The sequence below is a fragment of the Rhincodon typus genome, chromosome 23, assembly GCF_021869965.1.
Source record: "Rhincodon typus isolate 14 chromosome 23, sRhiTyp1.1, whole genome shotgun sequence".
In the NCBI taxonomy this organism is placed as follows: Eukaryota; Metazoa; Chordata; class Chondrichthyes; order Orectolobiformes; family Rhincodontidae; genus Rhincodon; species Rhincodon typus.
In genome coordinates, this window is record NC_063354.1 from 46,907,553 (window position 1) to 46,923,312 (window position 15,760).

General features: G+C 44.0%; 1 protein-coding gene across 1 annotated transcript in view; it reads right to left on the bottom strand.

Moving 5' to 3' along the window:
* pkd1b (polycystic kidney disease 1b) overlaps positions 1 to 15,760 on the bottom strand; it is a 196,357-nt gene that overhangs the window by 105,989 nt on the left and 74,608 nt on the right. The window contains exons 19-22 of the mRNA XM_048611156.1: positions 12,664 to 12,798; positions 10,248 to 10,392; positions 5,806 to 6,393; positions 2,062 to 2,218 (exon numbers count right to left, since the gene is read on the bottom strand). Of these exons, the coding sequence (XP_048467113.1) occupies positions 2,062 to 2,218; positions 5,806 to 6,393; positions 10,248 to 10,392; positions 12,664 to 12,798 (1,025 nt within the window). The remainder of the gene's footprint in view (positions 1 to 2,061; positions 2,219 to 5,805; positions 6,394 to 10,247; positions 10,393 to 12,663; positions 12,799 to 15,760) is intronic.

Consider the following 15,760-nt stretch of genomic DNA (forward strand, 5'->3'; position numbering starts at 1 on the left):
TGGGGAAGTGGTAAATAATGTGGAGGATAGTCTGAGATTGTATGAGGATATAGACAGGCTGGTCAGATGGGCTGATCAGTGACAAATGGAATTCAATCTGGATAAATGTGAGGTGAGGCACTTGGACAGGACAAACAAGGCAAAGGAATATATGGTGAATGATAGGACCCTTTGAAGCACTGAGGATCAGAGGAACATGGATATGCAAGTACACTGGTCCCTTAAGGTATCAGGACAGATGAATAAAATGGTTATGAAGGCATGTGATGAAATTGCCTTTATTAGCCAAGGCAGAGAGTTTAAGAGGAAGGATGTTATGCTGGAACTGTATAAAACTTTGGTAGCCCACAGCTACAGTATTGTGTGTAGTTCTGGAATCTACATTATAGGAGGGATGTGATAGCACTGGAGACGGTACAAAGGGGATTTACCAGGATGTTACCTAGGCTGAAGAGTTTCAGTTATGAAGAGAGATTGGATAGACTGGGGCTATCTTTCTTACAGCAGATGAAATTGAGACGGGACGTGGCAGAGATGTATAAAATTATGACGAGGGTAGAGAAGGTAGACGGGAAGAAACTTTTCCCCTTGATGATGGGATCAATGACCAGGGGCATATATTTAAGGTAAGGGGCAGGACCTTTAGAGAAGATGTGAAGAAAAATCTTTACACTCGGAGGGTGGTCGGAATCTAGAAACTCGCTACCTGTAAGAGGGTTAGAGGCAGAAACCCTAATGTAATGAAGATGTATTCAGATGTGCACTTGCAATGTTAAGGCATACAAGGAAATGGGATTAGAATAGTTAGGTGATTGCTTTTCACTGGTGAAACTCGATCGGCTGAAAGGCCTTTTCTGTGCAGTAACCTCAATGAGTCTAGCTGGAGTCCAAGCACTAACCCTTGTGGTTGCCCACTAGTCACCGCCTCCCACCTGGAAAAGTCTCATTTATTCCCACTCTCTGTTTCCTGCCTGTCAACCAATTCTCAATCTATGCCAATGTATTACCCCCCAGCCCAGTTGCTTTAATTTTGCCCAATAATCTCTTCTCAAAAACTTTCTTGATATTCAAATAAATCACATGTGGCATTCTTAAATCTCATTGAACTGCTCCAGATTCTATAGAATTCTGGAATATATCCACCAATTCATCCAATATTTCAGGGCCATATCCTTTAGTACTCCGGGATCTAGATTATCAGACCCTGGGGACTTGTCAGATTTTGGGGAAAACACAGGAGATCGGCAAGAGGTAATGACACTCATTGGAAGAACAGGTTTGAACACATTGAGCCTCCTACTGCTACATATCACCTGTGATTCCTTCACTGTTGCTGGGTCAAAACCATGGAATTCCATCCTTACAGGCATTGTGGGTTTTCCTACACCAAACGGGCTACAGTGGTTCAAGAAGGCAACTCACCTTGTCAAGGGCAGCTAGGGATGGGCAGTAAATACTGGCCCAGCCAGTGATGCCCACATCCAATGAATGAATTTTTAAAATCTGTTTTAGCAAAGCATGGAGAAGTTCAAGTATGCTTCTTGTAAAGTGATGAACCCCGAGTAACTGTGACTGTTGTGTCATACTTCAGGTGTGTTATGTATAGCTTACACACTGAGATCTACCTCACTGTGTACAAAGTGTTTCAGTTTCAGTCTGGGCTAGGATTCTGAGACATTTCTAATGAATGGTCACTGACCTGAAGCATTAACCCTGTTTCTTTCTTGACAGGTGTGGAGTGATTTCTGAAGAATTTCCAGCATTTTCAGTTTTATTTCTCCAAACAGCTACAGCTGGACAATTGTTTCTGACTGTTTGATGCCAGGATATCAAGTACCAAGAATATACAATGGTTGAGTATTACCTATTCCATCCAGTAAGGAGGGATCTCCAGCAACTGACTTCCTTGAGGGAGATAGCGGGTTACAAAATACCTCAATGTGTCTACATCATCTACGCAACCTCTCAAAGTTGTTTCTAAAATTGCTGCTGGCCTCTGTATTGGAAGCTCAGAATCAACTCTATTCTCAATCACAACACAACATGAGAAATTATACTCACTCAGGAGATAGGAAAATGGTGTGCTCGACAGTTGAACGTTCCCTGGTGGGACGCAGAATGATTCCTCTTGTTGCATTGTATGGGGATCCATTAAACAGTGGGTTGTTGTGGACATGGAGTTGGACAAAAGGTTCTGGGTCCTGGGCACCATCAAGATCTGGGGAGAGAGAGAGAGAGAGAATCTAAATCATCAGGGTAAGACTTGGCCTCATGGCAAAAGTCAAAATTGATGGGCTGGCAGCTGACGATTCTCTGGGTAGAGAAATGGGTTTAAAGAGTGCCCACTGAGTTCAGCTGTCCAAGAGAACCCTGAATAAGGGTTAGAAATGGGATGATGACAGTTTGTTGCAAGTATACAGAAACATCTTTGTCTTTTTAGAGGTAACACAGTGTGGAGTTGGAGGAGCACAGCAGGCCAGGCAGCATCAGAGGAGCAGGAAAGCTGACGTTTCAGGTCGAGACCCTTCTTCAGAAACCCCCATTTCTGAAGAAGGGTCCCGACCCGAAACATTAATTTTCCTGCTCCTCTGATGCTGCCTGGCCTGCTGTGTTTCTCAGCTCCACACTGTGTTATCTCTGACTTCAGCATCGGAAGTTCTTACTATCCCAAATTGTCTTTTTAGTTTGGTAATGAGCTGTCAACTATCCTGAAGGTATAGATTCATACTGAGGTTTGATTCTATGTGTGCAGGTCATTAGGACAGGAGATCAGAGACAACAAGGTGCAGGGCTGGATGAACACAGCAGGCCAAGCAGCATCATAGGAGCAGAGAGGCTCCTTAGAAGAGGCTTCGCAGTGGGGTCATGTTCTTTGTCAGAGAGGTAGGTTTTAAAGATTAGAGATAAAGAGGCAGAAGGGTTTAGGACAGAAATTCTAAAGCTGTAAGTCTAACTTTGTTAAGGTACAGCCACCAACAGTGGTGCAAAGGAGAGTGAATAGTTGTTAATGGGGACTGTTAGTGACTAATAACAGGGGGTGTGTAATGGCAGGCTATATGATATCAAGGCCTGGTGTGTGGGGTAGGGGGCTAAGACATGGGAGAGTTTAGGCCCTAAAATTATTGAACTCAATATTGAGTCTGGAGGGCTGCAGGGTCCCCAAGTGGAAAATGAGGTGTTGTTCTTTTATCACATAGCCTGCCATTACACACTACCTATTGTTAGTCACTAACAGTCCCCATTAACTACTATTCACCCTCCTAGCCAGATCGTTATCAACTCCTTTGTCTATCCAACTGCTTTTCTTTCTCTTCGGGCTCTATCCTAATGTTTACTCCCCACCCCATTCCCCTCCTTATTTTCTGCATATAAACCAACATTTCCCCAGCTACCATCAGTTCAGAGGAACAGTCACCAGATCTGAAACATTAACTCTGATATTTTTCTTCACAGATGCTGCCAAACCTGCTGAGCTTCCAGCAACTTCTGTTTTTGTTCCTGATTTACAGCATCTGCAGTTCCTTCAGGTTTTTGTTAGTTGAATTGTCTTGTGCTGTGACAAATCAGTACAGCAGATCTTCTTCATTAAAGGGCATTCGTAAACCAGATTTATTTTTTAACAACAATGGTTGCATAGACACAGTCAGACTTTTAAATTTAGGTTCTGTTTTCCCCTGAACCTAAACTGCTCCATCTTCCATGGTAATATATGAACCTCGTACCCCCAGAACATTCCCTTGGTTTCTGGATTATTACTCCACAACAATACCACTACACTATTGGCTTCCCCATTTTCTACAGATGAACAATTAAAGAACATGATGATCATTTGAACTTTTATTGGATTGACAGCCAATGTGCAGCAGTAAACATGGAGCTGCATGACAGAATTTGCTGCAAGTTAGGATAAGTTAAGAACAAGCTCACCTAGAATAGAATCCCTACAGTGTGGAAACAGGCCATTCGGCCCAACAAGTCCACACCAACCCTCTGAGAGCATCCCACCCAGACCCATCTACCAACTCTATCCCCTGTAACCCAGTTGCTCAATTTTTGAAAGACAAACAGCACAAAGTAAACTGATGGAACCTTTCCTACTGAGTAGGGGTCCTGTTGAGTTGTCACTCATCCAATTCACTGTCCACTTTGCTCCTGTTGCTTTTATTTTCCTCACAGTCTGTCGTATGACACTGTATGGAGATCTACGTATGCCCCATCAACAGCATTACCCTCAACAAACCTGAATACTGTCAGTTTGAAAAATTCCAGCAAGTCAGTGAAATTCAATTTTCCCTTCAGAAATCTATGCTGGGTCTTCCATAATTCTTCTTTGTGACTATTAATTTTCTCCCAAATTATTGTTTCTCCACCACTGATTAAACTGACCGGTCTGTAATTGCTGGGCTGAGCCTTACAAACTGTAATTCCTCAATTCCTCTGGAGCAGCAATAATGACAGCAGGAATATTTATGGTGTCTTTTTGAAAACCACACTATGGTTTTGGAACAAAACAAAGTTGCTGGAAAACCCCAGCAGGCTATGATTTTGGGCCTGGCTGGATTGAGCTGTGCAAGTGTCCTGAGTGTCCGACAAACACATACAGGCCCAGGATCTGTGGAGAGGCCTTCACTTCTTTACCCAGAATCCAATTGCTGCCAATCCCTGCAGGATTTACTGGTAACAGCAGTTCTCATGGGATGGGGGAATTCTCAGGGGCTTGGGGACTGCGAGGTTTCTCTGTGCGGCACTGCTCACTCCATAAGGGAACAAAGGCCTCCCCCACCCCCAATCTCCAGTGGGCGGTGTGTTTGTCCATGCAAGGGGCATGAGCCATTGTTTCCAACTAAAACCAGGATGAAACCAGCAGTTCCATGTCCCAGTGAGACCAACAGAGGCAGTCCCACACAGTAAGAGAGGACAGAGGCTGGGACTCCTTGCAGCCCATGATTAGTCAGATTAAAATGGGCATTGCTCCCTCCCTGAGTAGCATTACCCTCTGTTCAGGATGGCCCTGGTGGAATTAGAGGTCCTGTGGAAAAAAAACCTAAGAGAAAAACCGGAGGTAGTGTGAAACAAATAACACAGCAACAGTTCACAGTCACTCACTCCTCCCATTTTAATGGTCTCATTCCTTCCCAGTCATTTTCAGCTGAGGTCAGAGTTAAAATCCAAGGCCTTAATATCTTTTCTCTCTCTACATCTCTACATTTTTTTAAGCACCAAGAACAGTGTGGGGTGGAATGATGGTATCATAATCCAGGTTAATATTCTGGGGACATGGGTTTGAATCCCACCACAGCAGATGGTGAAATTTGAATTCAATAAAAAATTGCAATTAAAAGCTAACTTAATCACAGAATTGGTACACCCGTGAAGAAGGCTATTTGGCCCATTGTGCCTGTACCAGCTCATTAAGTGAGTATCTTTACATAATACTAGTCTCTGGTTTTATTCCCATACCCTTGCACATTACTTTTTTTCAAATCCATGCCCTCTTGAATTCCTCAGTTAAACCTGCCTCCACCACATTTCCATGCACTTCCTAAGAGAGACCATGTGACCACTGTTAATTGTTGTAAAACTTATTTGGTTGATTATTGCCCTTTTGGGAAGGAATCTGCCACCCCAACTGGTCTGGCCTACATGCAGACACACAGCAACATTGTCAAGTTATAACCGCACTCTGAGATGCTGGAGCAAGTCACTCAATTCTAAGGCAAGCAGGGACAAGCTGTAAATGCTGGCCCAGGCAGCCACACCTATAAACAAAAATGTTAAAATACAGAGAACTGAAGAAAGAGGTACCTATCAGCGTGAACCGCAAGTCAACGTGGAGTCCAGCTGCACGGTTACTATTGACAGGCCGGATGGTGAAATTCACACTTTCTCCAGGACTCAGAGTTTTCACTGTCACTGTGTGTTCCCGCTGATGGGGCCTCCGGTCTGCTAGGGTGATACGGATGGACCTTTCTGTGGCAAGGCCACTGATCGAGACTGGAAGCCCTTGTGAGCTGCTCAACTCCATGGATCCGAGATGGGTGGAGACACTGTAGTTGCTGATGGTGCCTCCTGGGAACGGATTGACCCTGAGGCTCATTGTTAGCTGGATGAGCTCACGGTTTGCTGACAGCTGGCTGGATAGTGCCTGGGGGATGTGGAAGAGGCATGGCTCACCAGGCCAGGCACACAACAGGTTGAAGGGGTCCACTCTCTTCCCCTGCACGTCGATCTCAGAGACAGATAATAACAAGGGCTCCTCATTGAGAACCCGAGAGCGCATGAGAGACTGGACAAGTTTGCTGGTCAATTGGAAGATGGTTGCAGAGGTGAACAGGTCATCTTGCCTCTGGGTTCCATTATTTGGACCAACATCAATCACAGACATTGCAGCACCTGCACAGAGTAACAGAAAACAAAAGATTGGTGAAGCAACACATTGTTCAGGCAGCATACTGACAAACCCTGGGACAGGGGCAGGGTTTGACCAACTCCAAAGGCAGACATAGTGAGTAACTGGGAATAAACCCAGGAATAAAAGGCAGGGAATGGTCAGGAACAACCAGGAAAGACTGGGAATAAGACTGATGAGAGTGATGGGAAAAGTACAGAAAGGTGAGGCCAGAGTAGCTAAGACATGTGACAGAGTTGAGCACTTCATAGTCTCCCTTTCTGCTCTCTGGATTTTGGCTGGGTGGCAGGATCTTGCTGAGGGGGCAGGGCCTTTCTGAGGGTATAGGATCTTCAGGAGGGGATGGATTCTTGCTGAGTGTGCAGGACCTTGAGGAAAGGGCAAGTTCTTAAGGAGGGGGCAAGTTCTTAAGGAGGGGGCAGGGTCTTCAGGAGGGGGCTGGTCCTGAGGAGGGTGTGGGTGTGAGTTTATCAGCAATGTCCTCATGCTCTATAACACAAGGAGCTTGAGAAAGGTGCAAAACAACCTGCCTCTCTGAGGGGTAACTGCTGCCTTCCTGGGGAGAAATGGGTATAAGCTGCTGCCTCCCTGTGATGATGCTAAGGCACAGCCACTTCATTAGGGAGGGGGCCTTCATCTCAGTAAAATGCAAGCCTGAGGTCACACCAGTTAGCGCCCTGGGAGATTAAGTCAGTTTACAAAAGAAAAGCTCTAAGTGAGTGATTATATGCTCACAATAAAGAAATGCCTAGCATTTATATAATTTCCTGGGATATTCTCAAATGCTCTCTGGCAAACGTCATAGTTCTGAAGTGTTATTTCTGTTGTAAAGCAACAAATATGGCACTGATCTTTGCACAGCGAGCTCCAGGAGTTTGATTTTTAAAGATACTTGTTGGTAAATAAATATTGGGAAACATTCACATTTCTACTTGGGATCTTTCACATCCAGTTTGACAGTGTAGCACTGCCTCAGTGCTGCAATGGAGTGTTCGCTCAGACACTGTAGCATTCCCTCACTGCTGCAATTGAGCGTTTGCTCAGACATTGTAGCACTCCCTCACTGATGCAATTGAGCGTTTGCTCAGACACTGTAGCATTCCCTCACTGCTGCAATGGAGTATTCCCTCAGACACTGTGGCACGCCCTCGCTGCTGCAACGGAGCATTCCCTCAGGCATTGTAGCACTCCCTCAGTGCTGCAACGGAGCATTCGTTCAGATACTGCAGCATTCCCTCACTGCTGCAATGGAGTCTCAGCTTAGAACCATGTGGCACTTCTTCTTTCTCCTTATTCACTCATGGGGCGTGGGCATCACCGCCTGGCCAGCATTTACTTCCCATCCCAAGTTGCCCTCAAGAAGGTGGTGGTGGTGATGTTCTTGAACCGCTGCAGTCCAATTGCTGTAGTTTGGCCCACAATGCCATAAGGGAAGGTATTCCAGGAATATGACCCAATGATGATGAAAGAACAGTGATATATTTCCAACTCAAGATGGTGAATGGCTTGAGGTAGTGGTCTTCCCATGTATATGCTGCGCTTGTCCTCCTACATGGAAATTGTCTTGGGTTCGGAAGGTGTTGTCTAAGGATCTTTGGTGAATGTCTGCAATGTATCTTGTAGATAGTATACGCTGCTGTTACTGACAGTCAGTGCTGGAGGGAATGGATGCTTATGGATGTAGCACCAATCAAGCGGGCTGCTTTGGCCTTGATGGTTTTGAGCTTCGAGTGTTATTGCAGCCGCACTCATCCAGGCAAGTGGGGAATATTCTGTCATACTCCAGACGTGTGCCTTGTAGATGGTGAGCAGGATTTGGGGAATGAGGATATGTATTACTCAATGCAGTATTCTCAGCGTCTGACCTACGCTTGTAGCCACTGTGTTTATGTGGTGAGTCCAGTTGAGTTTCTGGTCAATTGTAACTCAGTGGCAAATTCAGTGATGGTCACACCTTTGAATGTTATGGGGCAATGGTTAAATTGTCTGTTATTGAGGATGGTCATTGCCTGGCATTTGTGTAGTGCAAATGTTACTTGCCACTTGTCAGCCCAAACCTGGATATTGTTGCATTTGAACATAGACTGCTTCAATATCTGAGGAGTCGCAAATGGTGCTGAATATTGTGCAATCATCAGCGAACATTCCCACTTCTGACCTTATGATGGAGGGAAGTTCATTGATGAAGCAGCTGAAGATGATTGGGCCGAGGAGACTACCTTGAGGAACTCCTGCAGAGATGTCCTGGAGCTGAGATGACTGACCTTTGAAACCACAACCATCTTCCTATTTTTACTAGGTATGACTCCAACCCAGACAGACAGTTTGATACCCATTGATTCCAGTTTTGCTAGGGCTCCTTGATGCCACATTCAGTCAAATGCAACCTTGATATCAAGGGCTGTCACTCTGACCTCACCTTATGAATTCAGCTCTTTTGTCCACATTTGAACCAAGGCTATAATGAGGTCAAGAGCTGAGTGGTCCTAGTGGAACCCAAACTGGGCGTCAATGAGCAAGTCATTGCTGAGCAGGTGCTGCTTGATAGCACTGTTGATGACACTTTCCATCACTGCACTGTTGATCGAGAGGAGACTGATGGAACAGTAATTGGCCGGGCTGGGTTTGTCCTGCTTTATGTGGACAGGACATACCTGGGCAGCTTTCCACATTGTCAGGTAGATGCCAGTTTTGTATCTTTACTGGAAGAGCTTGGCTAGGGGAGCATCAAGTTCTGGAGTACAAATCCTCAGTACTATCAATTACTAGGGGTCACGATTTCAAGGTGAGAGGGGAAAAGTTTAAGGGAGATATGCATGGAAAGTTCTTTACGCAGAGGGTGGTGGGTGCCTGGAACGCGTTGCCAGCGGAGGTGGTAGAGGCGGGCACGATAGCGTCACTTAAGATGTATCTAGACAGATACATGAATGGGCAGGGAGCAGAGGGATACAGATCCTTGGAAAATAGGCGACAGGTTTAGATAGGGGATCTGGATCGGCTTGGAGGGCCAAAGGGCCTGTTCCTGTGCTGTAATTTTCTTTGTTCTTTATTGCCAGAATATTGTCAGGGCCCATAGCCTTTGGAGTATCCATTGTCTTTAATCGTTTTTTTATATATCAAATGGAGTGAATTGAATTATCTGAAGACTGGTATCTGTGATGCTGGGGACCACTGGAGGAGGCCAAGATGAGGCAACTATGACTGAAAATTAATATGAATGTTTCAGCTTTATCTTTTGCACTGATGTGTGAGCTCTTCCATCATTGAGGATGGGATTTTTGTGAGGCTCCTCCTCCAATGAGTTGTTTAACTGTCCACCATCATTCACAACTGGATGTGGCAGGGCTACAGACCTTAGAACTGATCCATTGGCTATGGAATTGCTTAGCTCTCTCTATTACATGCTGCTTCTGCTGTTTGGCATGTAAGTAGTCTTGTCTGGTAACTGTACCAAGTTGACATGCCAATTTTAGGTTTGCCTGGTGCTGCTGCTGGACTCCTGCACTCTTCATTGCTGCACTGGAATCTCAGCTTAGACCATGTAGCACTCAGAGCTGCACTGGAGCATGAACTTAGATACTGCAGCACTTCCTTGTGACTGCACTGCAGTGTACTGCAGCACTCTCTCAGTGGTGTACTGCAGCATCCACATAGATCCTGCAGCATTCCCTTGAGACTGCACTGGAGTGTCAGCTGAGATTTATTGCCCAAGTCTCTGGAGGGAATGTTAAATTCTCCACCTTTGGCTCAGCTTTCTGTTGACACCACACGCTAGTAGTCAATGTGAAGCTTGCCCTGTCCCAATGATGTTACACTGACACTGGCAGGAGTTAGGTACCTAGGATTCTCAAAATATTTCTTCCAGCTTCACTGGGTGTGGCTGATCCTTGGCCTGTCTGATTTCCAATGATGTCAATCATCTGTCCGGTTATCCTCAGACTTCCCTCCAGCCCCTGACCCATTATAAATTCTCCAGGAAAAGCCTGTGGGAGAAAGTATTGAAGACAAAATGAAAAATTGTTCCATGATTTTCTCTAACAATAAAACAAAAGTTGTTTTCACTATAAAATTGAAAAGATCTCAAAACACTCAGTAAAACAAAGTTTTCATCTATTTCCTGATATTATATTTATAGTTGTATACCTTTGCAGTATACTTTACAATTTCACTACCTGACAAAGTACCCCTCTATCTCAAATCTTTAAGTTCAATACAACTGATTCTTCGCAGTTACTTTCCTGTGAACTCTTCTTAGATAAATATTCACAAAACCTAAAGCTGAAACTTTCTCACTCTTTAAATAATCTACATATTTCCAATCAACCACTCTTGTACTTGCTCAAATTAACTTACCACAAAGATAACTTATTTCTTGATGTTTTCTTTGATGTGTTCTCCTTTCTGGGACAGAAAATAAGTTACACTTCCAACTCGACTCAGGTATCCTCAAAACTGCTCAAAAACTTTCATGCTTTGCTTTGATTAAAATCAATCCTTGCTTATCCCAAATAAAAAAACAAACTAATGGCCCTCAAATGTTTACACTCTGGTTGCAAATCTAGCACAAACAAACAAACATTCCAGAGGTTCCCTGCCCTCTGACACAATTTTAGTCACAGTTCTGGAAACAGTCATCATCCTAGTTACTTTTCAAACCATACACAAACGTAACCAACACTCAACGAGAGAGACAGAAGGCAGAATTTGGTGGTGCAGAAGAATTGGTGCATCCTGGTATGCAGATCACAAAAAGTCAGCACTCAGGTGCAACAGGTTATCAGAGAGGAAAATGGAATGTTAGTGTTTATTGTAGGGGAATGGAATATCAGAGGAGGGATGTTTTGCTACAGAGTGCTGATTAGGGCACAGCAGGAGTACTGTGTACAGTCTGATCTCCTGATTAAAGAAAGGACATAATAGCATTAGAAGCAGCTCAGAGAGGGTTTACTTGAATGATTGCTAGGATTACAAGGAAAGTTTGGATAGATTAGATCTGCAGCCATTGGAGTATACAATAATGAGAGCTGATGTTATTGAAAACTATATGATCCTGAGGGGACTTGGCTGAGTGGATTCTGAGATGACTTTTCCCTCATGGGAAAGATTAGAATTACAGGACTATATTTTTAAAAATATGGAGTTTACATTTAACATAGATGAGGAGAAATTTTTTTTCTCAGTGGGTGGTTAATCTGCAGAATTCTCTTCCCCAGAGAGCAAAGGAGACTAGTGATTAAATATTTGTAAGGTAGACTGGATTCCTGACAGACAAGTTAAAGGAGAAGACAGCAATGTAGAATTGAGGCCACAGTCAGAGTAGCGATGACCTCATCAAATGGCAAAGCAGGTTTGAGGGACTGAATGGCCTACACCTGCTCCCAGTTTGTTACATTCATGTGAATTACACAATGGCCTCCATTCACAACAACCTGACCTCCTGCAAGCTCAAACTTTTTTCACATCCTTGTCATTGACATGCATTCAGTAATCCTGCATCTGCAGCCATCCTGCTCCATCCTCTCTGTCACTCTCAAGCTTCCTCTCATCCCTTTCAACATCTCTGTTTGTTCATCCCAATCATCTTGGAGCCTCTAACCATCATCTTTGACCCATGGCCACTGACTCCAGACCTTCTAATTCTCTTCTTTGAACTTCCTGCTGTTGTCCTGAAGCCACAATCCATCATCCTCAACCTTCCCTGGGTATCGCTCAATCCTCCAACAGGGACCAGAAATGGCACGCTCGATTCTGTGCTCAATTCAGCAAATGCCCTTCTGACTCAGAGTAAAGGGCAATACCACTGAGCCACAGCAAACAAGCCAAAGACACAATGAGAGAGACAGAGAGAATGAGAGAGACAGCTAAATAGACTGAAACAGTTAGAACGAGAGAGAGACTGAGTCACAAACAAATTGAGAAAGAGTGAGAAAGAGGAAGGGAGAGAGAAAGACAGGGAGAAAATGAAAGACAGAGACACAATAAGAGGCAGAGAGACTGTAAAGAAGCAAGAGAAAACAAATGAGATGATGTATGGAAACTAAAGGAAAAGTTAGAGAGAGAAGAGTGAACAAAGAAAGGAGGGAAGAATAACTGAGAGATTTGGTACTGATTGAATGTGAGCCAAGGGGAATGAGGATGACATTGTCCAATGAGCATTTTATTGTCAGCAGTACAATCCTAACGCAGTGAGCCTACATCATGGTGAACATCACAACCTGTTACAGTACAAAGTCAAGAAGCTACAGGTTTCTCACCACACACTGAGCCAGTGCTGCACTGATCTGGTTCACGTCCTCCAGAGTTGCGACTGTCAGGGAAGTCAGTGCTAGGGTTATATTACTACGGATGTTGATCCGGTCCCTCAGATCATGCTCACGGTGCCTGGAGTACTGAAAACAAAATGAAAACCAGAAATCTGAAATCTCCTTTCAGCCAGAACACTTTATCGTATAGCAAAACACATTGCTATGCTCTGTACTTACTCCTTGTTGCTCTGGACTTTAAATGTTATTACCAAGTTGGTTCTTGAGAACTAACAGTGGCATAGTGGTAATTCAAGAACCCCAGGTCAAATGTTTTGGAGGTATAGGGCAGTTCAAATCCCACCAAACAAATGATGAAATTTGTATTCAATAAGATCTGGACTTAAAAGCTAACCTAATGGTGACCATGTAACCATTGATGTAAAAGCCTGTTTGCTTCACTAAGGTTCTTTAAGGAAGGACATCTGATGGCATATATGTGACTCCAGAGCCATGACAATGTGGCTGACTCTTAACTGTCCTCTGGAATGGCCCGAGCAAGCCACTTAGTTCAAGGGCAATTAGGGATGGGAAATAATGATGACCCAGCTAGAGATACACCCAACAAGTAAAAGAAAATATTTTGCTGCTGGTAAATGTAAGCTTTCTTTCCTTGTGACAAGGTGGTGGTAAGCTGCCTTCTTGAATTGCTGCAGTCCACATCATATTTTCACCAGAGTGCTGTTGATGAGGGAATTTCAGGAAATAGACAAGATATAGATATAGTGACATATTGTCAAATACGAAGCAGACGGGGAGGAATATGAGGCAGGTCAAAGGTGAGGCTTTTTTAAGTAGTAAGTTTTATTATCTAATAGGGGAACGGCAGGGCAGCTCTGACCTCTGAACTATATATACTGCTCCATGTGTAAACCCTGACATTTCCGAAGCATAAAATGCAGGCAGTACCAATTTCAGCAGCTCAAGTTCGGGTTTTGGAGTTTCAGCAGCAACAGTGAGGTTGAGAGCTACTCCACAGCTTAAGCGTATGCAGGCAGAGAGGAAGTGAGTGATCACCAGATAGTCAACACTCTATCCAGCATTCAGTTGCATGAGTGATTGGTCATAAGGGCAGGGGGGTGGTGCAGCCACAGTCCTTTAGAGAGGGTACAAGGAAGTCTGAAAGAGTCATAGTGATAGGTGATTTATTAGTTAGAGGAATAGACAGATATTTCCATGGTCATACGTGAGAATCCAAGATAGTGTGTTGTCTTCTAGATGCCAGGGTAAAGGATGTGACTGAATGGCTGTAGCTTCCCTGAAGGGAGGAGGGTGAACAGCAACATTCATCATCCACGTCGATACCAATGATATAGGAAGAAAGAGGGATATGGTTCTGCAGTTAGGATTTAGGGTTCTATATAAGATATTAGCAAGCAGTCCCTTAAACATTGCAAACTCTGGATTAGCGCCAGTTCCACGTGAGAATGAGTACAGAGTAGGATAGACCAGTTGAAGGTGTGGTTGGAGAGATGTGCAGGAGGAAAGCTGAGCTCCCCTTGGGAGACAATTTGCTACGATTTAAATCAACTTATTCCTGGTGTGGAAACCAAGAGTTTATACAACAGGCAGATATCAAAGTGCAAAGAAAATTGCAAGGGACAGAATATACTGGAGTCTCAAACAGTAAGGTATTAGTTATGTGAAAAAACTTACAAAGCTTATGCAGAATCACTAATTAATCCTTTCATGGAGTTCGCTGAGTATGAGCTCCCTTGGTTACAGGTAATGGCCCACTCAGCTGGAACTCACCCCCGGCCCTTTATAAAGCAGATCACCTCTTTCGTACTTATGTTGGAAGTTACACAACACCAGGCTATAGTACAACAGGTTTATTTGGAATTACACAAACTTGCAGAGTGCAGCCCCTTCGTCAGGTGCAGCGAGAGAGCAGGACGCACAGACACAGAGTTTATAGGCAGAGAGATCAAAAGATCATCTAACTCGTCAGATAATAAGTCTCTGCAGGTGACCAAGAGTGTTATACGGTATTTGATCTCTCTCCCTATAAACTCTGTGGCTGTGTACCCTGCTGTCTCACTGCATCTGACAAAGGGGCTGCGCCCTGAAAGCTTGTGTGATTCCAAATAAACCTGTTAGACTATAACCTGGTATTGTGTGACTTCTGACTTTGTCCATCCCAGTCTAACACCAGCACCTTCATATCGTGGTTACGTTCTGGCAATGTTCATGCCCTAGTGTCCTTGGAGAGGGAGCACACAGTGTCCATCAATGCTCTCGATGCTGTTAGAGGGAGGTGGGCATCGTGAGACATATGGTGCTTTTTCTTCCCCAAAACTTCATGTTGATTTAGTCCCTTTCCTCTCTCCCTACCTCCCCCTCATTTTTGATGGTTTGCATTGGCTGTGATGGGCTTTGCATGTAAACATTTAATTGGCTACATGGGTGATTTACTGGTGGCAGTTCAAAAATCATCACAATGATTTAGTAATGGGGTAAAAGCTGTCCAGTTGTGTGTAACAGCACTCATTGGTGTAAGAAAAAAAGTAAGGGTCTGAAAAATTGTCAGTCTTGGGCTACGTACACCATCAGTTGTGGCTCTGTTTTGGTATTCAACAATAAACAATGTTCCTTTTCAGTCAGGCTTCCTGAGTTATTGCAAGTTGGATTCAGCGTTAGTGGGAAAGGAGTTAAGTCTAAAATAGTGTTATAGTGTGTGTTAAATTACATCTTCTGAGTTGCTGAAGAAGACTGTTACATGGAAATACAATCTTGTCGTAATAACAGAGACCGACTTCAATGAAAGTAAATCCTGTGTGTTTTGCTGATGATATTCAGTTTTGAAGCATTGTAAACTATGAGGAGGCCAGTGAAGCTCTTTGAAAGGATGTAGATAAATTGGCAGAATGGACAGATTCATGACAGATGACAATCAATGAGGAGAAATCTGATTTATTTCAAACAAAGGGCTCAATTCTAAACAGGGTGCAGGAGCAGAGGCATCGGTGGCGAGGTGGGGGAGGATATTTGGTGACAGGGCAGGTGGAGAGAACAGTTAATAAAGTATACAAAGATAGTAGGAACTGCC